Source organism: Cucumis sativus, unplaced genomic scaffold (genome assembly GCF_000004075.3).
Source record: "Cucumis sativus cultivar 9930 unplaced genomic scaffold, Cucumber_9930_V3 scaffold115, whole genome shotgun sequence".
NCBI classification, from domain to species: domain Eukaryota; kingdom Viridiplantae; phylum Streptophyta; class Magnoliopsida; order Cucurbitales; family Cucurbitaceae; genus Cucumis; species Cucumis sativus.
In genome coordinates this window covers 13905-39541 of record NW_022279521.1, presented here as the reverse complement: position 1 = coordinate 39541, position 25637 = coordinate 13905, and the positions used below count along the sequence as shown (strand labels likewise).

The window sequence follows — 25637 nt, the reverse complement described above, 5'->3', positions numbered from 1 at the left end:
TTATATCGGTGTTCACTAGCATTTATTAGTGATAAATGATAAGTCTATCAATGTCTATCAACATTTATAAGTGTTATATTGTTATATTATAAATATTTTTGTGATATACTTTAAAAATAATTTTATAAGTTATTTAATAACGATAGAGTAAAACAACAAAATTATCATGCAAGGTTGAATTAATCACAAATATTATTTATGATTAGAGTGTGTTTGAAATATATTTTTAAGTGTTTTATTTCAAAAAAAACACCTTTCAAGAGTATTTTAAACCGTTTTCAAAAAAAATCTAAACAAAAAGAGTTTTTTCAAAGAATCAATTATTTCTCAATAGTCAATCCATCAGCTTGAAAAAAAATGTAAAAAAACAACAATTAGGCGCACAATTTTGCTCATAACAAGAAATTGAGAAATGGTATTAGGTGAATTAATCAACAATCAATTTTAACAAACATGTTCAACTATTAAAATTATTCTATAGTTCCACTTTATTGAAGTTTTTTTTTTTTATAAATTATATCAAAATTATTTTATTGTTAATTTGGACATTGAAAAATAAAAAACCCCCACTTTATTTTATTAATATTAATAAATTTTGTAAAGATCGAATACTTGTTCTTTTATACACATAAAAGTAGTGGACAAATCCTCGAAAATCAACTAGGGATAAAATTGCAACACTATTTAAAACTTAACATCCAATTTGTTGAAATTCAAATGTTAGCATCTAAATTGATATAAAACTGTAAAAATTAAACCTGAGGGAAGAGAAAATGGCTTGTTAATTAATTTTTCTCTATGATTTCATTGATAACAAATATTTCATTACAACTTTTCAATTATCTCTATCTACATGTATGTTTCATTTTTTTTTTCCACCATTCAGTCCAAAATGGCATTGGATTCAGCAAACAAAAGGGTTTGTCATTCATCTCTGCCTGTTTCTATTTATTTACTCCTACAAGTTAATTTTAAAACCCATCCTACTTTCCTATTCAAGCCTCTCACTTATTTCTGCTCATTTTCAACACCTTTTTCTTCTTTGCTGTAGAAGAATAAACCCGTTCACATTCCTTAATTATGTAACAAACATCAGCATCATCTTTTGGAATTTTACCAAGCAAAAGTTTTGCAGATTTTGAGTCCCCAGATGCTAAAAGAGCTTGATACATCCTGCAAAAATGCCCCATGTACAGGTTAGGCGAACTTAAAGCAATAAGAACAAGTTAGAGCAAAGACGCATAGGAAAGAAACATAATGACCAACAGCATCACAGTGCTCACTTCAAGTAACTAATGGTGTTGTAAAGGAGGCCAGCATTTTCATATTCTTTCCAGATAAGGCGAGAGCTTTCTGCATCTTTGGCATTAGCACAAGTGCCAAGGAGAAAATCGAGGCATCTCCGCGGCGGAGAAAGACCAAGATCGTTCTTTATAAATTTAAGCAATTGTAAGCCTATTTCTAAATATGTAGGCTCAGAGTTTGCAATGAGGCAGAAAACCTGGAGATATATAACGAGTTGTAAGTTAAGCTGGGAGATTTATGTCAGATTGTAGAACTCATAATATGATTATAAGAATTGAATGAGATTTACAAAGGAAGAATTAGTTAATTGTATTGAATCGTCTGTGTTTGCCTCTTAGATAGTAATAAGGGCACACAAGCATATAACCAAATTCATTACTTCGTCACATTTAGGAGATGTTTGAAAAAGTGTTTTGGATGAAACCACTCCTATAATCATTCAAGAGGTCAAGTCACTCAACGAAAATTCATTACTTCGCCAGATTGAGGAGATGTTTGAAAAAGTGTTTTGGGTGAAACCGCTTCTATAATCATTTTTGAGAAGTCAGGTCATTCAACGAAAATATCAAAAATCGCTTTCAGTGGAGAGTCTTGTATTGCAAATACAAACCGGAAAGGAATTAACCAACCTCATCAAAAGTCACTCCCATTATGGTTTCATCATTAGTGCATCTGTAACTGAGCTGCTTCAATAGATCAACAGTTGAACTACAAAAATGATAAAAAAACAATGATTCTTCATATATCAAATTCTCTATCATGGGAGAATAATAAATCTAAATCAAATCATATCCAACTAAGCAAGGAATTTTTCAGGATGAACCTCAGATCGTTGTGTTTTACAGAAAATAAGATAATCCTGCTACAACAATGTATCCAGCCATTAAGATCATGATGCAAATCACCAAGTAACTGAAGCATTCTATTCAATGGCCCATCGAATGGATAGTGCTCCTGGAAACAAAAGGGAATGACTTTTAGTCTACAAAACTAAAGAGGAAATAATCATCCATTAGGACAGTAACAGCCGTTCAACTTACAATAAGACTGGAAACAGCTTTGCAATCCAAATCACATCCAGCTTGTTTCATTTCATCATAAATTTTCAGGGCATCAGCCGTTTGGCCATTTGATGCAAGAGCAGAGACTAGCACACATCTAACTTCATTCAAGTTCTTGACTGGAATTCCTTCATCTGATATAACCTAGAAGATAAAATGACGTCTAAATAATCTTACATTGCAAACCACACACTTCAGGCGACTCTTAATGAAAATCTTCATATGAATACAAGCATGGACCTCCAGATGAAGTACCTGTTTTGCCTTCTCGAATTGTCCATGAGCAGCATATGCATTTATAAGTGCCATAAAAACATGCTTTGTTGCTTGAACTCCAGAATGATTCAGTTCTTTGTAATACTGCAGCAGGAAGAAAGGTGGCTTATTTCTAAATTCATATAATACTTGGTTTTTATAGGTTAAAGAGTAAAGTGAATAATATTAGATTAGTAAAAACAACGTACTGAGTGATTGGTACAAAGTATAGTTTGTTAGGCATTTAGGTTAGTTATACGGCAAAGTCAATACAAGGATTAACTATATGGTCAGTCGGCAGCTTATCAGAGTCCCAACTGTGGAAGAGGAGTTTACTAGGTGCAGGTTGGAACTAGTGTTGGAATATTATGGATAAAATTAAAGGATTGAAATTAACAAATGCATAAGGTCAAGATAAAGTCTCATTTAATATCCATCAACTTAAAAGAAACGCTAATAAAAAATGTTATGCATGCTGGAAAGAGACCCGATGCACAATCACGGGTTGAAGTATATAAACTTACAACAATTCATTTTTCTTTTTGTTCGAGTACAACAACTGAAAGATGGAAGATTCAAACCTCTAACCTTCTGGTCAAGAGTATGTCTTGTGACAAAGTTGGCAACAATAGAATTAAATTACTTCGTGAAATAAAAGTAAAACTCTAAATCACAAATACTCTGAAATTTTCTTCCATACCAGGCATGGTATACTGTAAACAAAAGTTCAAATTATCCATATTGCAGAATTTTGTAGGAATGCTAGCTAGTTGTGATTCTAAACTAGAACGAATATCCTTGGTACTTACATTTTCCTGTAGTCTACAGTTTTATTCTCCCTACCATTTTGAAAGGCTTTTAGAATGTTAAATGCTTCAGTGATATTAGACTAGTTTTCACCATAGTATTCAAGAACAATAACTGATTTTCGGGCAGCCACTTCTGGCATAAAAACGACAAATAATATCATGCTTTTAAAATTTGTCACAAATAAAATTAGAAATAAAATTTGAAGAGTTCCTTGATACCTTGATAATATCCTCCTCGCATTCACAATTGCTGATCAAATAGCTGAAAGTTATGGAATCTGGTTTTACATCCGCAAGTTCCATTTGCTTAAGAACCATGAATCCATCAGAGGTGTTCTTCTGCAGAGTATTGGAAGAATTAGTTATAGCCTATAGGAGTCCAAACCTAACACCGTTACTTTTGGAGGGGGAATTATTTCTCATTAACAAAATCTAGGTAAATATAAGTTAGAGGAAACTAATTATCATTGGCAAAAAATAAAAAAAAATATAAAAGACTCATATTAAAAACTAAACACAATTATACATTCAACTGCATATTCCTCTTCTTCGTTCACACCGAACCACATCTCCAATTATCCAAGTGCCAGCAAATGGTTTCGTCCAATAAAGAAGACATCATCCACAACACCTCTCCATCATCTTCTTCAAACACAACAAGCCTTACGCCTAAGTCAATCATCAAAGAGATAATACCTTTTGTTCTAAGGAAGGATAATTTACAAGTTCGTGAACCATCCTTCAGAGATTGCCCAATCTCCAGCCCTCAATTACGAAAATTCCACATATGGATAGAAAAAATTCTTGGACTCTGATCGTCTTCCACTACTAACAACCTTACCTACTCTCCTTATTACTTTTGCATAAACCCACAGATATCATGCAAAATTCTTCAAGACAAGCCCAAAGTCAAAGTCCTGAATGCATTCTTTGATGTTATACTTATACCACATAACCTCACAACCCCATTAAACGTTCACCATTGTGACACAATAAATGGAAACATCAACTTCCATATTCATCGCTGATTCATACTCCATTTTTCAAAACTGGCCCATGAACCTCCGACTTTCTTGATCCAACTACAACATCCACAAGGTTTTCTGCTTCTCATATTCAACCTTCTGATTGACTTGCTTAAAAGTTGAAGCCAAAACAGGGCCTTGGGGAACATTGAGAGAAAGACAAAGCAGGAGTCGATCAACTCCATCTTCTAAAAACATCTGAAACATTCCCTTACAACTTCGAACTAAAACAAGACCGTACATTCCCTCGAGCTTTACATCACTTCAAAAAAGATCACTGCCGAACTTCATCTGTCTTCTCCAAAAGCTTACTACCAAATTCCCACGCTTCGACATTGCCAATAGTCAGGCAATCCCAAGCCCTAGCTATGAACCCATCCCATAGGGATTCTGTTTCCCTCTCTTTTACATTCTGTTGGCTGTTGTCCAACAGGGAAACATGGAGGTGGTCTCTTCTTTCCTTGATCGAGGGATTTGACTTTAGATTGGGGAGAAGGAATGTTCGTGTTTGGAGTCCTAAACTGGTGGAGAGCTACTCTTGTAAGTCATTGTTAGATACCTAGATTAATATAGGGTAGGGTAGAAAGGTAATTAGATTTGTTGGTAGTTAGTTGGTTATAAATAGGCAGTTGGGGAGGGAAGAAGGACATGAAGAATTTGGTGAAGAAATAGGACCGCAACATTCCTTGAAAGGGAGGAAGGGTAGAGGGTTGGAGTTCTTTTACTTGTTCTTTTACTTCTTTTATATTGTAATTCTGTTGAAGGTATCAATAAAATAGAAACACTATATCAGTGTTCTATCAGTCATTCTTTTGGATTTTAGTGGATCCTTCTCCTACTGTCGAGTTGGTCTTTGATGTTTTAGCAAGGCTCTTCGCCTAGCAAGTTTTGCTTGTCTTGTGTGAATACAATGGATAGGATTTTGAGAAAGTTGTCTTCGTTAATGGATCCTTTTTGTTGAATTCTTTGACTGAAGGGAAGGGAAATTTGGATCATCTTCTCTGGGAGTGTTAGTATCTGAGATTTGTTAAGAACTATTTCTTGCAAGAGTTTGATTTTTTGCTTGCTCGCCAGTGGGACGTTTGGTTGATGATGATCAAGGAGTTCCCTCTTCATCTACCTTTTAAATAGAAAGGTGCACTCTTTTGTTTGCTGGGTGTGTGCTATATTGTGGGATCTATGAGGAGAGAAAGAATAGAGTGCTCATGGGGTGAGGGACCTAGTGAGGTTTAGTCTTTGGTGAGGTTTCATGTTTCTCTTTGGGCTTCAATTTCAAAGATATTTTGTAATTACACTCAATATCTTACCTAGTTGGAACCCTTTCTTTAGCAGTGTTTTTGTATTTAGAAGATCCTCTTTCTCCCTTCCTTTTTCTTATGGTTAGTGAAGTTTTGAGCAGTCTCTTCTTCAACCTTCATAAGAAAGAAATGTTTGAAGGCTTTGTAGTTGGAAAAGATAGGATTCACATTCCTATCTTCAAATTTGTGGATGATACACTCTTGTTTTGGAAATTTGACGAGGAAATGATAGAAAATCTTAGGAAAACATTACTAGTCTTTGAATGGTGTTCCGGTCAAAAGATTAATTGGGAGAAAACAGCTATTTGTGGTTTAAATATTGACGACAGCTAGGTTATTTCAACAGCAAACATTTTAAACTACAAGGTAGAAAGTCTACCCTTCATTTATCTCGGTCTTCCTTTGGTGGTTACCCAAGAAGTGCTCGATTTTGGCAGCCCATTCTTGACAAAGTCCATGGATAGCTAGATAAACGGAGATGATACAATCTCTCTAGGGGTGGGAGGATTACACAATGCCAATCAGTTTTGTCCAGTCTCCCTACATACTATATGTCTGTTTTCCTCATGCCAGAATCTGCTCTAAGCTCTTTGGAAAGAATCATGAGAAAGTTCTTTTGGAAAGGAAACAAGGTAGGAAAGCTAAACCACCTAGTAAAATGGGATGCTGTAATTAAATCCTACAAAGATGGAGGACTTAGTTTGGGCAAGTTGAAGCACAAGAATATGGCCCTATTGTCTAAGTGGGGATGGCGTTTCTCAAAAGAACAAAATTCACTTTGGTGTCAAGTGATCATAAGCATCCATGGAAGTAGTACTTTCAACTGGCATTCAAATGAAAAAGAAACCGTGAGTCTAAAGAAGTCCTTGGCTTAGCATATCAAGGCAATAGCGCAAAATTGACTCATTGGCTCTTTTCAAATTAGGTGATGGCAGCAAAATATTGTTTTGGAAGCACCCTTGGATGGACATTATCACTTTGGAGCGTAAATTTCCAAGATTGGTTAGGATCGCACTCAATCCAAATGGTCTGTTTCAAATCATTGGGACTCTTCAACCAACTCTTGGTCCATCTATTTCAGAAGATCGCTAAATGATGAGGAAATTTTAGATTTTCAGATCTTGTTGAGTCAGATTTCTCCTTCACAGTCAGCCTCATTTCCAGATCAAAGGTTTTGGTCCCTTGAAACCTCAGGTTCCTTCTTGGTAAAATCACTGGTTAAGCATCTTTCGACATCTTCTCCATTGGAAAGTTTTTTGTACAAAAAGTTTTGGAAATCTAACAGTCCAAGAAGGATAAATATTTCCATATGGATTATGCTCTTCGAAAATTTAGACTGTGCCTCAGTACTTCAAAGAAAGCTTTCCTCCCATGCCCTCTCACCTTATGTCTGCCCCCTTTGTGTTAATAACATGGAAAATCCGGCATCTTTTATTTGATTGTGTCTTTGGTTTTAAATGTTGGGTCCACCTTCTCCAAGCATTCAATTTTTGTTGGGTTTTCTATCATGTTTTTAAGAACAATGTGTCTCAAATTCTTGCTGGTCCAGACTTGAAGAAGAAGACAGCTGAATGTTTGTGGGCAAATGCAGTAAAAGCATTTTTAGCTGAAATCTGGTTTGAAAGAAACCAAAGAGTCTTCCATGATAACTCATTGACTTGGATGGAACGCTATGATTCTGCTTGTTTGAATGCATCTTCATGGTGCTCATTATCTAAATATTTTCAAGATTACTCTTCGCAGGAGATTGTTCTAAATTGGCCAGCCTTTATAGTCTCCCCACCTTGAAGTTCTAGATTATCATGTCTCCCGGATCAGCCTTCTACTTCAATATGTTTTTGCTCAATCAAGGACTCAGCTTGGTGCCTTGTGATTCTGTTTTGGATAGTTTTTTTTTCTATCATCTTGTTTGGCCTTGTATTGTGGCCTTTAATTTGATATTGTTTTGTTGTATTGCTTTTATTAACCTGATATGTGAGTTTATTTTCGCATTTTGGATGTGATGAGGGCGCTAAGGGGGTGTCAGCCTAGTTGAGATGCCTGCGCCTGCTAATCCTCCCCTCCCCCTATTGCTCTTTGTATATCTCTCATGTACATTGAGCTTTGTCTCTCTATTTTCAATACTAATAATAGTGAGACTCGCATCCTTTTCTAAAAAATATATTTGTCAAATTTATGTTTTTCATCTTTGTAGGGGGTTGTTCTTCTATTTAAGAAAACTCTTCTCTCTTTGCGAAATATACAGAAATTTATTTTATTTTGGCACCAAGTAACCTCAAGGTGTAGTTTCCAAGAACTAAGAATATAGATCTTTTATTAAAATGATAATATGTTTCATACAAGAGGGAAAGACTCCTATTAATAGAATTTTATTACAAGTGGGGTAAAAAAGGAACTAACCTAAAATATTAACTAATTACCCAATTAACCCCAATTCTTCTTCCATCAAACAATGTCCACTAATTGAACTTCACAAAACTGGCCATTAACTCTGGATATAGATACTTAACAACTTTCCTAGACATTTGAACGTTGGGCTAATTCAAAACTACTAAAACTAGACTTGCAGCTTGAGTTAACTAACAAGGAGTTTGAACATAAGAGCTCCTTCTCAGATGCCTAGTTGATTTTAGTAGTTTGGACTGATTCAGTGTTTGATTACTCATAAAACAAAAGACCCAATAAAGGATAAATGTAAGACAAGAAATTTCTACCAAAGAAAAGAGATTATAAAAGGAAAAAAAAATAAAAGAATAATAGTTTAATCTAAACACAATTGTGTTTGTTATACACAAATCTAGAAGAAGCAAGAGCCACCTGTTGTCTAGCACTTCCATAACATAACATCATCAAATGAAAATAAGAGAACAAATACATGTAGTGGAAATTCTTGATTGCGAGCAATAGAACATACACTAACTATATTCACATGTCAGATATATGCTACGGAGAGAAATCAGCGAGCAAAGAAAAAGAGGAAGACCACAGATGATAGAACTGAGGAGTTGGGTACCTCTCGAAAGTATCCTGCCATGATAGCATTGTACAAGTTAGTTGTAGGAATTACGTTCATTTTCTCCCACTCCTTAAGCATATCATAGGCACCTTTAAACTGCAAAAAAGAAATTTAAAATTTTATATCCATGAAAGTTCAATTTTTTTTTAAATGCAATTAGATTTGAGCACGCAAAATAGCCAAAAGGGAAAACAAAACAAAATTTGAGCAAGGAATTACATCTTTCATCTTCACGTGCAGATTTATCATGCCCCTCAAGATTTCACTATCTGGCTTCAAGTTATGGCGACATATGAGTGAATACACTTGATGAACCTTGCAATAAGCAGAAAGAGAAGCATCTAGTGTTATAACAATAATTCATTTCATTGATTAGTGTTTAAACAATATTGATATGGAGAAAAAAAACCCAGCACACACAAAATAAACCTTGTGTGTGTGTGTGTGTGTCTCGAAAAGAACACAGGGAAGATAATTGAAACAAGAAAATAAGGAAATCACATGGAAGCATAATCGCAACATCAGTCACACATAAATGGATCAAAAGATATAATCTCACTGAAGTTCATCATGATCCTCCATAACAATTGACAATATATAAAAAGCCAAGCAAATAATGATATGTGGCAAAACAAGATAAGGATTTTGAATTATCCTAGTGATGACAAACTTTTAAGTATGAGTTAAACGGTATTCAAGTTATTCCTCCTTATCATCTACCATCTATTTCTTTCTTGTTAATAATACCTCTCCTCACTGCTCTTCACCATTTCTGCAGGCGTGAACTTCCTCATAACTGGAAAATGAATGCAACATCCGAAAATTGGATTGAATATAAAAACAAGGGGCAGATGCCTACAATATTTGGTATTATGTAACTCATAGAATAGTTAATATCTTAAATAGGCAGGTAGAAGTTGGAAACCCAAAAGATATCAGGACACCCTTAATCATGGGGCAAACCCAAGTAGATGCCACATTGTCTTTTACCATATAGTATATATATACATTTACAGTTAACCACAAAATCACATTATTAACATTCAAAACTTATTCTATTACCTAAAGAAAATGTGTAAATTCAAAATATAAAGTGCACATATCAAGATGATCAGAAGCAAAAGCGAAAGATGTGAGCATTAGCAACCACGTGACATACAGTATCAAGTTCACTTTAAATATTGGTTAAAAAATAGAATCGACAAAACACTTACCAAATTATATTCACAGCTTTCATCCAAAGCATGCAAAATGGAGTGCAAGACACCTGTTGATGGTGTGAAATCTGCATCACACATTTCATTTGCTATGTCAAGGGCCATGTGAACCTACATCGGATTTTAAAAAGAAAGCCAATGTCACAAACTACACCTAAAAAAATAATAAGGAAAACAAACTTAAATTGTCTTATTCAAAATAAATAAAGGGTCTCACAAAAGTTCAAAAGAAATTTCTGTTTAGCAGTCTTTTCACCAATATCATACCTTAAATAAACCACAACAATAACAGATGAGCTTCTCATATGAAGCAGATGAAGGATTGATAACTAACTCGAAGTGCATGCTCTTGAACTTTGAAACCACATCCTCAATCTTCCACGTTATCAAAAACAAATTGAGAAATAAATCAATAATAGAATAAAAAAGCAATTCCTTTAAAAAGAAAAAATCTTGAACATCCATCAAAACTCTCGTGCATGTACAGCAACAGTACCCAAACAAATGCAGAAAGACCCTCCCCCCACAAAAAAAAAAAGCTTGCTCATTTAAAATTTATATCAAACACGATGTGTTACTATTGAAACCAATTCTTTCTTCTTCTTTTGCTTTATTATTAAATTTGTATAAATCTTAAAAACTAATGTGACAAGATGGAAAAAAACAAAATGACTTCCAAAATAAAACTTTGGAAAAGTTAAAGAGCACCCACTTCTAAAAACAATCCAACTGCCTGAGAAGCAGAGGTGGTAGACTCAAGGACATTACCAGCATAGTTCATGGGAATCTCACCGCTAAATTTGGAATGCTGACAGCATAATTATATATAAGATATGAGATATCATCTGCTCCATTCCCTGCAATTTTAATTAAGTAATACAATATGGGCCTTCAGATGACGATGTGCTTATCAATGACTACTGAGCCAAAAACACAATTCTTGCTGGAAGAAAGTGATTTGAACAGAGAACAATAAAAGACAATAGATCATACGGCTGAAGAAAGTCAATTAAAAATAGTACATATGCATATTAAAATGTTTTAGTGACGTGCTAATATCTGGTTCTTTTAGGAAACAACTAACGAATATCCAAAAGCCTAAGACATTTCTCCACCTTATATAAGAAAAGAATTTGCTTTAAGATGCCTATTTATTGAAAAGTTAAACTATAAGTTCATTCTTCGAACTTTCAGCTTAGTACCTAAACATCAAAAAGTGTCAATTATTGAACTTTCAACTTTATGCCCAAACAGTCCCTGAATTTTCAATTTTACCTAATCAGCATTCTTTTTAAAAATTGATGGACGTACATGCACTAGACAAAATATTGAGAGTTTAGAGTTTTATTAGTTCAGTTAATTTTTAAAACTTTTGAAAGGACCTACCTGACACTAAACTAAAAGTTGAGGGCCCTACTGGACACAATTGAAAATCTGGGATGTATTAGACACATTTTAAATTTTGGAGACCAAATAGATACAAACTTGAAAGTTTGGGACATAGCTTAACCTATGTGTACTTTTTAAGTTCATTCAGCTACCTGACACTCCAACCATTCCATTCATGGGACTGTTTCTCAAAATCATTTCTCCTTTCCATGTAAGCTTCTTGTTCATTTAGTTCACAGAATTGGGTCACAGTGTTTTTTTTTTTTTTTTTTTGAAAAGGAGAACAACCACTATATTATATATTAATAAAAAAATAAAACGAGATTAATGCTCAATGTACAAAAGAGTTATAGAAAGAGCACCAAAACAAGGAAACCTAAGGACCAAGAGGCACACCTAAGCATCTCAACTAGGTTGACACCCCAACACTTAAAAGGCTTTGATAGGGATTCTTGGGTTTCCAGTTTCTAGACCTCCTAAAGACAATGGTTTCTCAATCAACTCCCACCTTATGAGATAAGAGCTTTTCCTTCACACAGCCCTTCAAATCCCGCATTAACCCCGCCAAACACATGCACACCTCCTCCGGAGCTTTAAAAAGGAAAAGAATAGTTTGAAAAACCGCTTAGCACAAACTTAATCAAAATGAGACGACCCGCCTTAAAAAAGAAGCTTTTTTCCACGAAGCCAACCTCCTGCGGACTTTATCCACCACTGGATCCCATAAAGAAACGCTCTTTGGATTATTACCAAGAGGGAGGCATAGATAAAAAGAGGGGAGACTCCCTATCTCACAACCAATCCAATCACCCCACCCTAAATCACAACTTAAAATCCATCCCTCTTCAGTTCTAAACTTTGAAAGTTTTGTTCTTCCACGGTCCACCCCCATTTTTAAGGAAGAAGTGATCCTTTCAGCCACTTGTTAGCTCTGCTATAGCAACCAAAAACCATTTCAGCTGAGCTTCTGAGACTGCATCCCTTTGAGCTTCCACATCCTCTCTATGAAAAAAACCGTTCTCTGACCAAATACAATAAAAAGAACTTAGCAGCTTGCAGCTTTCTACTTCCATTGTGACTACAACCCAAACTCGGAAAATTGCTCTACTTGTGGGAGTGTTGATGAAGACTGCTCGTGAGAGCGAATGCCGAGCGGATGGAGTAACAAAGAGAATGTCAGGGAGGGCATCAAAAAGTTGAAATCGACGGAAGGGGAATAGCAAACAGGTAGAAAGAGAAAAGAGAGAGAAAGGAGACAGATGAGAGAGAACTTACCTTCCAACAGTTAGGTTCTAACTACTCTGCTTTCGTCATCAGCCTACACTGGGAAACATTCGTTTGACTCCTTGTGGTATGGAGGATCCCTTTCTATGGGTTTTATGTGGTTTTGGGGCTTTTGGTTTTTAAAATTTTGTGTTCCTCATTGCACACAATATAAGATTTGAGAATATTCACGAGAGAGAGAGAGAGAAAAGGAATTGGGTCACGTTGTTGAATTAGGTCAAGAGTGTTGAATGCTTTAGAATGGAATGTAGTGTTGACAAACAGTATCTTTGCTATTCTTGATTCAGAATTTGTGGGTCACTTCCATGGTATCGAAAAAAGTCCTCTTGGTTAGTTCTTAATCAAGTTTTCCTTCAGATTCCAGATTCTGAAGTGTGATAGGAATGGAAGGAATTTCAAGGACATTTTCTCAAACACAATGGGTATTATTAGCCTAGTGGTAAAAAAGAAGACATGGTCTCAAAAAATATGACTAAGCGGTCATGGACTTGATCCATGACGGTCACCTACTTAGAAATTAATTTCCTACGATTTTTCGAGGTGCGTGTAAGTTGGCATTAACACTCCCAGATATAAAAAAGTTGGCATGAACACTCCCAGATATAAAAAAGGGACATTTTTTCTCAAACTTCTATAATTTTGTAGACATAATTTTGTTTCATGCTTTGAATTGTTGTAAATTTAAACACCCCTTTAAAAAGGGTAGTTTTTCTTCTTTGTTTCCCAATGGGCCAGCTTTATAGTAATTCATCTTTTATGTGTTCCTCATACGAAGCATGCATAAACTGGCTGACAACACTCAGCAAAGAAAATATCAAGACGAGTATGGAATAAGCAAATTAATTTACCTATAAGGCGTTGATATTGTTCTTTATCAACTGGAACTTGATCATCAGAATTTCCTAGTTTACAGTTGAATTCAATAGGAGTGTCAGTCAGACGACATTCCAACATACCAGTCTCAGTTAGCAAATCAAGGATGTATTTTCTTTGAGACACGAAGATGCCTTCTTTAGATCTGGCCACCTCCATTCCAAGGAAATAATTCAGATTTCCCAAATCCTTGATTTCAAACTCAAACCTCATCTTTTTCTTTAGTTGAACAATCTCATCAGTATCATCCCCAGATAGTACAATGTCATCGACATAGACAATCAATACTGCAATTTTCCCTACCTTGATACTTTGATGAACAAGGTGGCAAGTGCCCCCGATTGTACCCCGAGACTTGATGAAAGTGGAAAATCTGTCAAACCACGCTCTTTGATGATTGTTTCAACCAGTATAAGGACTTTCGAAGCTTGCAAACCTGATTATTAAATTGAGTTTTAAATCCTAGAGACGGGCTCATATACACTTCTGCTTTAAGATCTCCATTCAAGAATTCATTCTTAACATCAAGTTGATATAGGGGTCAATCTTTATTCACTGCCACAGACAACAAAACTCTAATAGTTTTCAAGTTTGCAATAGGAGAAAAAGTCTCAGAATAGTCAATCTCATAGATCTGAGTGAACCCTTTTGCAATTAGTCTGGCCTTATGTCTGTCAATTGTACCATATGCTCTGTACTTGGGACATAGCTTAATCAGTCAACTAAAGCAGAGAATGGGCGATGAGTTTGAAATCAAGGATTTGGGAAATTTGAAATATTTCCTTGGAATGGAGGTGGCCAGATCTAAAGAAGGTATCTCCGTATCTCAAAGAAAATACATCCTTGATTTGTTAACCGAGACAGGTATGTTAGGATGTCGTCCCACTGACACTCCTATTGAATTCAACTGCAAACTAGGAAACTCTGATGATCAAGTTCCAGTTGATAAAGAACAGTATCAACGCCTCGTGGGTAAATTAATTTACTTATCTCATACTCGTCCTGATATTTCCTTTGCTGTGAGTGTTGTCAGCCAGTTTATGCAGACCCCTAATGAGGAACACATGAAAGCTGTCAACAGAATCTTGAGATACTTAAAATCAACACCTGGTAAAGGGCTGATGTTTAGAAAAACAGACAGAAAGACCATTGAGGCATACACTGACTCGGATTGGGCAGGATCTGTTGTTGACAGAAAATCTACCTCTGGTTATTGTACCTTTGTTTGGGGCAATCTTGTAACTTGGAGGAGTAAGAAGCAAAGTGTTGTGGCCAGGAGCAGCGCTGAGGCTGAATACAAGAGCTATGAGTTTAGGAATATGTGAGGAAATTTGGCTTCAGAAAGTTTTGACAGATCTTCATCAGGAATGTGAGACACCATTGAAGCTTTTCTGTGATAATAAAGCCGCTATTAGTATTGCTAACAACCCTGTTCAACATGATAGAACTAAACATGTTGAGATTGATCGACATTTTATCAAAGAAAAACTTGACAGTGGGAGCATATGCATTCCGTACATCCCTTCGAGTCAACAGGTTGCTGATGTTCTTACCAAAGGGCTTCTCAGACCAAACTTCGACTTTTGCGTTAGCAAGTTGGGCCTCATTGATATTTACGTCCCAACTTGAGGGGGAGTGTTGGAATTCTTTCCTTTTTTCTAGGCTTTTTCCTTGTTAGAATCCTAGAATAATTATGGAAAGATTATGGGAATGTATTCCTTATTTTCCTAAATCTTTCCTTTTTTATTCCATATGTACTCTATTTATTCTCCCCTATACCTATTTTTTATTCATTAGAAAATAATAACAACAAACAATCGTGGTTTTACTCCCGGTACTCGGGTTTCCACGTAAATTGGTGTGAACTCGTTGTCTCTCTTTTCAATAAGTGTAAACACCGATTTGCATCCAACAATCTTGTGTCCCTTAGGGAGTGTGTAGAGATCCCAAGCCTTGTTCTTTTCCAAGACTCCCATTTCTTCCATGACAGCAGCTTTCCATTTCGGACACTCTAAGGCAAGGTGGATACTCTTGGGAATTGTGGTAGAGTCAATAGGGGTAGTAAAAACTCTGAACTGTGGTGAGAATTCTCGTATAACACAAAATTAGATATGGAGTGCTTTGTACAGGACCTAGTACCTTTCCTCAGTGCAATAGGAAGATTAAGAGATGGATCGTACTTACTAGTATTTCCATAATGGTTTGACTTAGTTTTGTTTTCAGTATGTTCAGCAACAATCTCGTTCTCATCAATCTTGTCCTCTCCGTCTATAATGACTCCATCAATACTGCCCTGCTCACACATATCTTCCAGAACAACTGTCTCAAACACGTCGTTCTCACCTGCCTTACTGTTGATATGTGAATCAATTGAATTCGTCTTAGATCTGTCATTCTCACCCATTATGTTATTACTATGTGAGTTAATGGAATCAGCCATACCTTGATCTCTTATTGGTTGATAATCCTGAACTGAAGTCGTCTAAACAACAGGAGACTTAACTCCTTCTCTGAGATTCCTATTATAGGTTTTCCAATGAACTTGATTTGTTGGTAGCACTGTACTGTGAAGGCTAGGATCAATTAAGGTAACCACAGTAGAACAAGTAGACTCTAAGGGAAGCATATAGTTAGACTCTTCACTCATACTCTCCTCCTGAAGTAGACTAACGGGAAAAAAAGGGCGATCTTCAATAAAGGTGACATTCATGGTAACAAAGTACTTACGTGAAGATGGATGGAAGCATTTATAGTCTCGTTGGTGTAGAGGATACCCAACAAACACACAAGCTTGAGCCCTAGGGACAAATTTAGTTTGGTTAGGACCATGGCTAGGACATAGGCAGAGCATCCGAACAGCCGAAGGGAAACATTAGGTATGAGACGAGTGGAGGGATACGATTCTTTGAGGCAATCTAATGGTGTCTAAAACTGAAGAACAACAGTTTAGACCTTTCTTTGACTTTTGAGTTCTCGGGTACGACATCTTCTTGTGCGAGGAAGGCATGTGGTTGATGAGATGAGTGGCAGTGAGAATGGCATCACCCCAAAGATAGGAAGAGAAGTGGACAACATAAGGGATCGAGCAACTTCCAAAATGTGACGATTTTTTCGTTCGGCAACCCCATTATTTGGGGATGTAAGTACAGGAACTTCGGTGAACAATTCCTTTAGAGGATAAGAACTCGTTGACAAAGTGGTTTTGAAACTCATGACCATTATCATTTCGCAGGATTGCAATCTTTGTATTGAATTGTGTTTCTATGGTGTGATAAAAGTCCTAGAATGTAGAGGTAACGTCGGATTTGTCGGAGATCAGAAAAAACCCAAGTAAGACGAGTATAGTCATCAATAAAGGTCATAAACCATCATTTTCCAGAGAAGGTAGTGACCTTGGATGGTCCCCATACATCACTATGGACAAGAGTAAAAGGTCAGGTTGGCTTAGGGTGCGAGGGAAACGAAACTCGGTGTTGTTTAGCTTGTACGTACACATCACAAGATAAGGAAGAAACAATTTGTTGTTGAAGCCCTTCCAGTTGTTCTTGAGTTATTCCCGAAGAGGAAGCCTGCACGTTAAGGTTGGAATGTGCCGAAAATTCACCAACCTCAAATGTCAAGTGAATTTGAGGATTCTTAACATCGGGATAATAACTAAGATTAATGGGTGGCAGGGCATATCGATTTGACTATAGAAGCAATGGTGGCCGGTCGGAATTAGGTGGCAGAACATGAATCGACACTTGGGGAACACTACAAGCCACAAATGATGACGAGGGTGGCACAGTTAGGTTGGTCCACTGCATCTAAACAGAATGGGCCAAAGCATGGAGTCACGTGGGTGGTTTCTGGCGACGCGGACGACAAGAAAATCTGTTGAATTATGTTTTCCAACGTTTTCTGAAGGCAGCGTAGCCATTCGTCCATGGCAGCATTGATCCGAGCATCGACAACGGAGACATTAGAACCGGCAGCTATCTCATCTGTTTAATTTCCATCACAACTTGGGTTGTTTAAAGTTTGTTTAATGTCCTGCTCTGAAAACATGTTGAAAGTAAAGACAAAAAACACACAAACTAATGTGGAAACCCAAGTACCGGGAGAAAAACCACAATATTTTTCTTCTTGTTATTTTCTTATCAATTTTACAATAGGTACAATGAGAGAAAAAATAGAATACACAAAAGAATAAAAAAAAGGAAAAGATTTAGGAATTAGGGTAAATATTTCCATAATCTTTCCATAAATACCCTAAGGGCCAAGCCCACTAATTCCAACAGAAATCATACGTGATCAAAGTCAATAGTAAGTATAGTGAATAGTGAGCTTGCATCAATGAAGTAGCTTCTGATCAATCTTTCTCCATTTCAAAAATTAAGGATAAAAAGATATTGATTTTAGTTTCTATTGACACAAAACCAAGGCTTACGTGGAAATCCGAGTACCAGGAGAAAAACTACAATATTATTGTTCTTTTATTATTTTCTAAATTGAATTATACAATAGGTAAAATGAGGGAGAATAAATAGAATACACATGGAAATAAAAAAGGAAAAGATTTAGGAATTAGGGTAAATATTTCTATAATTTTTCCATAAATCCCCTAAGGGCCAAGCCCACTAATTCTAACTCCTCTTCAAGTTGGAACGTAAATATCAATGAGGCTCAACTTGCTAACACAAAAGTCGAAGTTTGGTTTGAGAAGCCCCTTGGTGAGAACATCAACAACCTGTTGGCTCAAAGGGATGTACGGAATGCATATGCTCCACTGTCAAGTCTTTCTTTGATGAAATGTCAATCAATCTCAACATGTTGATAGACCACCAATTATTTTACAATTTAGTAGGAGGAAAAAGGGAGCAGTTGCACCTGAACAAGAGAAGAGAAATGGAGAAAGAAATGGAGACCACCTTGGTGGGACCACGATTAGTTACACGGGAGGGAGTTAAAAGGGAAAGAAGGAAGGGAAGAGAGGGGGTGGTTAATCAGTTTCTGGAAGTGGAGGGCTGTAATTTCCTGGAGAGCAGGGAATGCAGAAAGTGTTCAGTTTCTGTAGTCTGTAGCAAGTTATTTCCATTATCGTGAAGTACTTTACTGTTTTGATGTTTTATGTTGAACTTGATTTATCTTTGTATTAGTTCTTGTGTTGTACTTTGTTTTCAAGACTGTGTTAGTACTGTTTTCTGTAAAAGTTTGGTTGTTTAATAAATTAGTAGAACACACTACTTGGTGTTCTATCACATGTTTAGGTCTACCCAACTTCCTTCTAAGATTCCTTCTATAATACGTTTTTCAAAGAACTTTTGTGGGTAGTATAATGAGATGAGGATCGAAGTCAGACACGGTACTAGGACTAGGTTTAGTAAACTCTAAGGTACAGTTGGACTCTTCACTCATACTCTTCTCCTGAAGATGGCTAACAGAAAAGTAGGGTCGGACCTCACAAAAAGTAACATTCATAGTGACGAAGTATTTCCTGGACGGTAGATGAAACATTTATAACTGAGCTGATGAAAGGGATACCCAACAAACACACATGCTTGAGCCCGAGGTAAATTTGGTATAATTAGGGCTGAAATTATAGACATAAGCGGTACACCCCAACACACGAAGGGGAACCTCATAAATTAGGTGAGTAGAAGGATAGGACTCCTTAAGCCAATCTAAGGGAGTTTGAAGGTGGAGGATACGAGAAGGCATTCTATCGATTAAATAAGCTACTGTAAGAACAGCATCTCCCCACAAGTATGAAGAAAGGGAAGTATATAGCATAAGGGAACGGGCTACTTCTAGAAGATGACGGTATTTTTGCTCAGCCACCCCATTTTGTTGAGGAGTGTAGGCACGCAAGTTTTGGTGAACAATCCCCTTGGAGGCTAGGAATTCACTAAGGTTATGGTTTAGGAATTCCCGATCATTATCACTTCAAAAATGGAAATTTTTGTATGAAATTGTGTTTCAATGGTGTGATAGATGCTTTGGAAAATAGATGAAACCTCAGATTTATTGGCGATAAGGTAGACCCAGGTAAGACAGTTATGATCATCAATGAAAGTCACAAACCATCATTTCCCAGATGAGGTGGTGACCTTGGAAGGACCACAAACGTCACTATGGATAAGGGTAATATGGTTGTGAGGAAAATGAAATTCGATGTTGTTTTGCCCGAATACACACATCACAAGATAGTAAGGAGACATCAATTTTAGAAAATAGATGGGAAAACAAATATTTCAAATAAGTAAAGTTCGGGTGATCCAACCGAAAATGCCACAACATAAAGTCATGTTTAGAAAAGTGCTAAAATAGGAAGGCAGTAAACTAGTCCTAGAGATACTACTACCAGAGGTATCATCATCAAGGATGTAAAGTTCCTTGCTATGTATGACAATCTCAATCGTCTTCCCTGAGCTCAAGTCCTGAAACAAACAGATTCAGGTAAGAAAATAACTTTACAATGCGACTCACGAGTGATCTTATTGATAGATAACAAATTGTAAGAAAGCTTAAGCATATGCAAAACATTATGGAGAGAGAGACCGTTGAAGAGAACTATTTGTCCTTTGCCAACAATCGGGACTAAAGAGTCATCGACTATCTGGATTTTCTCATTACCAGCACAAGGGGTATAAGAGACAAAGTGCTCCGAAGAACCTATTAAAGGATTTGTAGCCCACGAGTCTAAAATCCAGGATTCTTCCCATCAACACTAATAAGGCCAAGGAACTGAAGCATACCTGACTGAGCAATGGCGCCCAGAGTAGGAAAGCTGGTTTAGCTTGCAGTGGGGCCAATTAACTAAGAGGTGTTAGCAATCTCACTAACATAGGCACGTTCTAAGTTCAGTTTGTCATTGTAGGAACGTTTCTTCCATCGTGGGGAACAATCGTGGAGTTTCCAACACTGATCCTTGGTGTGCCATTGTTTCTTGCAGTGCTAGCTACAAGGATTGGTTTTCCACTATTCTTTTCATTATCATGGGTCAAGGATCGAGCACTAAAGGCAGCAGCAAAGTCAGTTATATAATTCAAAGGCAAATTGAGGAGCGAAATTACTGGGTTCTTGGAATACATCGACAACTCGGTTGGTTTGGAATGTGCCGAAGACTCACCCGCTTCAACCCTTGATCTACCATCAATCTCGTTACTATAAATAAGGGTCGACGGATAGCAGCGCGCAAACGAACAAATCTGACAGTTTTTGTGGTGGCTGTCCATAATCGGAGAGCATGGGCAGTGTGTGGGCTGCGACTGTCCAGAAGGGTATGACTGTTGGACAACCGATAGTGAGTAGAAGAGATTGGGTTGGCGGTGAGGCAAACAGATGGCAGCGAGTGAAAGAGATTCTGGCCGGAGGGTTGCACGGACGGCGACGAGGGTGGTCCCACTGTGTAGATCGACGATTCCTGAAGTTGTAGGACTAATTTTTTCATGACGGCGTCCATGGTGGCGGCGGCAGCGGCTGGTTTGGTCTAGGCTCCTCCTAAAATGTTTTCTAAGGTTTTGTTGTTGCTTTGCTCTAATACCATATTGAAAGCAATAAACATGAAACCAAGACTTACGTGGAAACCCGAGTACCGGGAGAAAAACCACGATATTGTTGTTCTTTTATTATTTTCTAAATTGAATTATACGATAGTTATAATGAGGGAGAATAAATGTAATACATAAGGGAATAAAAAATGAAAAGATTTAGGAATTAGGGTAAATATTTCCATAATCTTTCCATAAATACCCTAAGGGTCAAGTCCACTAATTCTAAACATTTCTATATCAATGCATTTGACTTTATTCAATATACACTCCAAAACAAAGAAATGACTGCTTCAAATTCATTGTCAATAAAATTTTAAGGCAATCATCAACGTACCAGAAGTTTTAAACGCCAAAAGTGACTTCTCTGCAAAAGTGTGAAGTGATAGCCTCCCTAAGGATTTGAAGATGTTAGGTGCAACTACAGTTGTCGAAAGTTTTGTGATGTCTATAACTTCCAGCATCTGTAAAAGTTCCTTCTTCTGCTCACTTCCACAGAGTGCCAACAAATAATTTTCTGTAACCAAAGGTTCCAAATTTTTAACCAAACAGGTTTATCTCTGAAATGTATCCATTTCATCGTAAGATATATGCTCACCAAAAACATGAACATAGCTGATAAAAAAAGTTTGTGAATGTAAATTTCAATTTTATAATTGCTTATGCCATATGGGACATCCATAACCTACTGAACTCATGTAGAAGGTCATATCCATCATGACCAATAAGACTAACCGATCTGATGAATGAGTGGATTAGATAGAAGTTGTGTGTGGGTGTGGGTGTAGGTGTGGGTGTGGGTGTGTTCTTATTTAATGTGTAAGAAAGTACTGAAATCATATGAAACAACCATGACAACCTACTGAACTCCTGTAGAAGATCATATCCATCATGACTGGTAAGACTAACTGACCTGATGAAGGAGTGGATAGAAGTAGTGTGTGCTACTATATAATATGTAAAAGTATCTAGAGAGATTATCATTTTATCCGTACAGGTAACGAAGGGTGGGAAAGTGGGAAACTCGGTCATATTCCCTTTGGTATGTACCCAGTTGATAAATGTGCTAAACTCTGCATTATCTTTAAAACAATAGCTACAACCTTTTTCCAGAAATAGTTAAACAGAGAAAACACTGTTCTAATCACTTCAAAGAATTTTTATGGGCTGCCCAAGGAGGATGCCAAAGGTGTTATTTATTATAGGTTCCTTCTATTATAAATTTCTTTCACATAGCTTGTTATTTTTCATTGCAAACGCTAAATAAGAATTCAACTTCAAGTTTGATTGTCCCTAAAGCCTTAAAATTATCACAACTTCAAAATTGAACTCTAAACCTCAATATAATTTCCAAGAATTGTCCTATATCATTGCTGACCCTATTCTCAAAAGGAAAGCTAAAATATTCCAGGGTATAGAAAGAGGTGGGAGAGAGTCTGGTGTAGAACTAATTTCTTGAACAAAATCTAGAGAATTCTTGAAGAACTCGCTTAGAACTAATGCCTCTTACAGCCTGGGGATCCCTATTTCAAGGCTACAAACCAGCCTTTGAGAGATTTAAAAGAATAACTTAAAATAATGAACTAAGGAGTAACTAAACCAAACTTGAAAATTTAACTTGCTGCAAAAACAACTTGAAAAAATAACTTGTCGTAAAAACAATAAATACTAAGGTCCCTTTTGGTAACCATTTCATTTTTTGTTTTGATTTTTGCAAATTAAGCCTATAAACACCTCTTCCACCTCTAAATTTGTTGTTTTGATATATCTACTTTTTACCCTTTTTTTAAAAACAAAATCGAAGTTTGAAAATTAAAAATAATAATAATAAAACAGTTTTTAAAAACCTCATTTTTGTTTTTAGAGTCTAACTATAAATGCAACTCTTACGTATTAATGTCATGGTAATAAAATGAAAGGAAATAGGCTTAACTTTCAAAAACCAAAAACAAAAATGAAATGCTTACCAAACGGGACCTACAAATCAGAGAAGCTTAAAATACATAATACTCGTCAGCCTTAAGTCTCAAACATAGTACATGTTACATCAAAGACTCGCCACCTGACTATATGCATTTCTTTTAGGCTGCAACCAAGACATTTAGTTATTTCTTGTTGTTATTTACTATAGCTGATTGAGAGCTTTCTACTAATTTCTCAGCCAAAAAAAGATCCCTTGTTATTCATGCTTTTATCAACAGGTTATTTCTTATGGTTAAAAGTATTTGTATAAATTATAATTAACTTTACCCAAACCCATCAGCTTAAACTTCTAGGTTTGGCGCCAATTTAACAATTATCTTAAACAAAAATAGAGTTTCCCGATAAGCAAAACTTCCCCATTGTTTATTTCAGAGCAAGAAGACAAAAGGTGCAGCTGAGGTTTGTGTATCCATAAACAGTTGGCCGTACCTTGTAAACTGAACTTGTCCACTCCATCATCAACTGTAGCACGGTAACAAAGCTCCTGAACTTTTTCTTCATCATTGATTTTAATATAGAACAACATCTTATAGTAACCCAACCTTGATATTGAGCCTGGATTTCCATCTTTTATAGCCTCACAGAAAAAATTAAATTCTTCCATCATGTCCATGTCAATTAAACACGCAAGCACTGGGCCATAAGTTTCATCTTCTAATGAGAAACCCTGTTCTTTCATTAGTTTAAATAGCTGATAAACCTTCCCAATCTGTTCCAATACAACCTCCACGTCCTTACTTGCCTTAGCCTTCTCTAAACATATGCCTACTAGTGCATTGTATTCTTTCACACCAGTTTCTCGTCCCAATTTACCAAAGACTTCTAGAGTAACATCACTCCCCAGCCTGTTTGCGCAACTTCTAACTAATCGTCTAAATCTATCGCTCTGGGTATTTTTTAATACCCAGTTATGCTTTCTTTCCCGGGATATTTCTTTGCGATGTAATGTTAAGCTATGATTTGTTTTGATGGAAAACCATGGTATATCTAATAATTTTTCCAAAGATTCTTCAACACAATTTCCTTGTGCTTCAGGAGACATAACAGATGAGCCTTCTGCAAAAGGAAATAATACGTTACTAAAGCAGTTCACTTGGAGAAAACAGAAAAACTGAGAACTGCATTAAGATAGATTCATAATTGGAGGCAAAACAAGACGATAACATATGAAATAATGTCTATGAAAATTACAAATCAAATAATTATAAATAGTAAATGCAACTTTAAAACCTGTTTAGGATGGTGAAACCTGCCCATGTAAGAAACCAAATTTTTAGTTTACAGTTTGATCATCAAAATTATTATAATTTATAGAACGTATTACTACATAAGAATTTATTTAATCAGCTTGTATAACTGGACAGGAAATTAATTCGATTACTCACATCCCTTCATTCTCAGTATGATGAAATAGACAACATAAAAATCTGAAACGTAAGATCCAAAAGGTGGCTATTTTTTTTAAAGAAAACTAGTAAAATGAAAAGAGACTAATGCTGAAAGATACATCAAGAGGAATACACTCTAAAATTTCTAAGGCACTACATGTTTTTTTTAATACGTGAGCTGGACCAAACCTTCGAGGATTGGACAATTGCCTGACCCTACGTTTAGTAGCCAAAGAAACTCATTAGATATTTTAGCCGTTGACCTTCAATATTTACCATATGCTTATTAGGTTATTAACAACTTAAAGAAGGAAATTGTAACTAATGAGTTATAATAAATCTAAAACAAATTGAGATTGAATTCCTACAACAAACATTCAATGACACGTACCGCACAGAACGGAAGATATGGCCTTGGCTAGATGCTTCGTAGGATCCCCTGCATTAAAACATGAACTTTTGGGATAAGTAAAACAAGACAAATCAAATGTCATTCACATGCCCTTCAATGCAAATGAAATATAATTAAAATAAAACTTCTTTTCAGCTTCAACAAAACACTAAACCACGAAGCCTACGGCAAAATTAAGCTGGATTGAAGATTAACTATAGACACATTAACCAAAATAACAAAAACATGATGTAAACATAACCAAAGTAATAAAATGCAATACACGTACCAGAATCCGAAGACTCTTCTAGAATGAGAGCAGGAAATTGAACGTCAGAATTGGGGTTCTGAGGAAGCTTCTTGGAGGTCGGGGAGTTGATGGCGTTAGAGAGAGAGGTGCTGGGAGATAAAGGATCAATAGTGGAAACGTAGTTTTGAAGAGCGGCATCTTGGGCATTCTGTGAAGATTTTGAAGATATGATGGCGGAGCGGACTAGTGAGCTTAGTTTGGAACGCATTGGAGAATCAGATTCCAAGAGGTCCGCAACTTCCCGGTCTCCGGCGAATTGAGCTGCACCGCTCTCAGCTGGGTTTTCGGGTTTATCGGCCAGGGCAACTTTCCGATTTTGGCTGGTTCTTTCAATTCAATTTTTGGTTTTATGGTAAATTCTTATTTCTTTTTATAATATAGTTAATTACGAAAGCTTACTGGTAAAATATCTTTTCATTTTTAATTTTGTTTTTTATAATATAATTAGTTACCAAAACTATTAGTTTTTTATTTACATTTATTCAACTTTCTTTACTATAT

At 36.2% G+C, this 25637-nt stretch overlaps 1 protein-coding gene across 1 annotated transcript; it reads right to left on the bottom strand.

Annotated features, from left to right (window-relative positions):
* Positions 1-774: 774 nt before the first annotated feature.
* On the bottom strand, positions 775-25444 carry LOC116405532 (pentatricopeptide repeat-containing protein At4g04790, mitochondrial-like). Its single transcript, XM_031889499.1, has 16 exons — positions 25116-25444; positions 24827-24874; positions 23477-24103; positions 21402-21581; positions 10779-10843; positions 10254-10361; positions 9984-10097; positions 8989-9084; positions 8767-8865; positions 3650-3769; positions 2622-2726; positions 2346-2510; positions 2129-2259; positions 1935-2013; positions 1284-1501; positions 775-1173 (listed from the first exon to the last, which is right to left on the bottom strand). Exons 1-16 carry the CDS (start codon positions 25342-25344, stop codon positions 1005-1007), a joined length of 2553 nt encoding a protein of 850 aa, XP_031745359.1. The 5' UTR covers positions 25345-25444; the 3' UTR covers positions 775-1004.
* Positions 25445-25637: the final 193 nt, after the last annotated feature.

Bases quoted from the DNA above. Each gene is read 5' to 3' on its own strand.
- LOC116405532 (XM_031889499.1), bottom strand. From the start codon at position 25,344: ATGCGTTCCAAACTAAGCTCACTAGTCCGCTCCGCCATCATATCTTCA. The intron at 1,502-1,934 runs GTTGGTTAATTC...ATATATCTCCAG, and splicing joins TGGGAGTGACTTTTGATGAG to GTTTTCTGCCTCATTGCAAA. The intron at 1,174-1,283 runs GTGAGCACTGTG...GCATTTTTGCAG, and splicing joins AACACCATTAGTTACTTGAA to GATGTATCAAGCTCTTTTAG.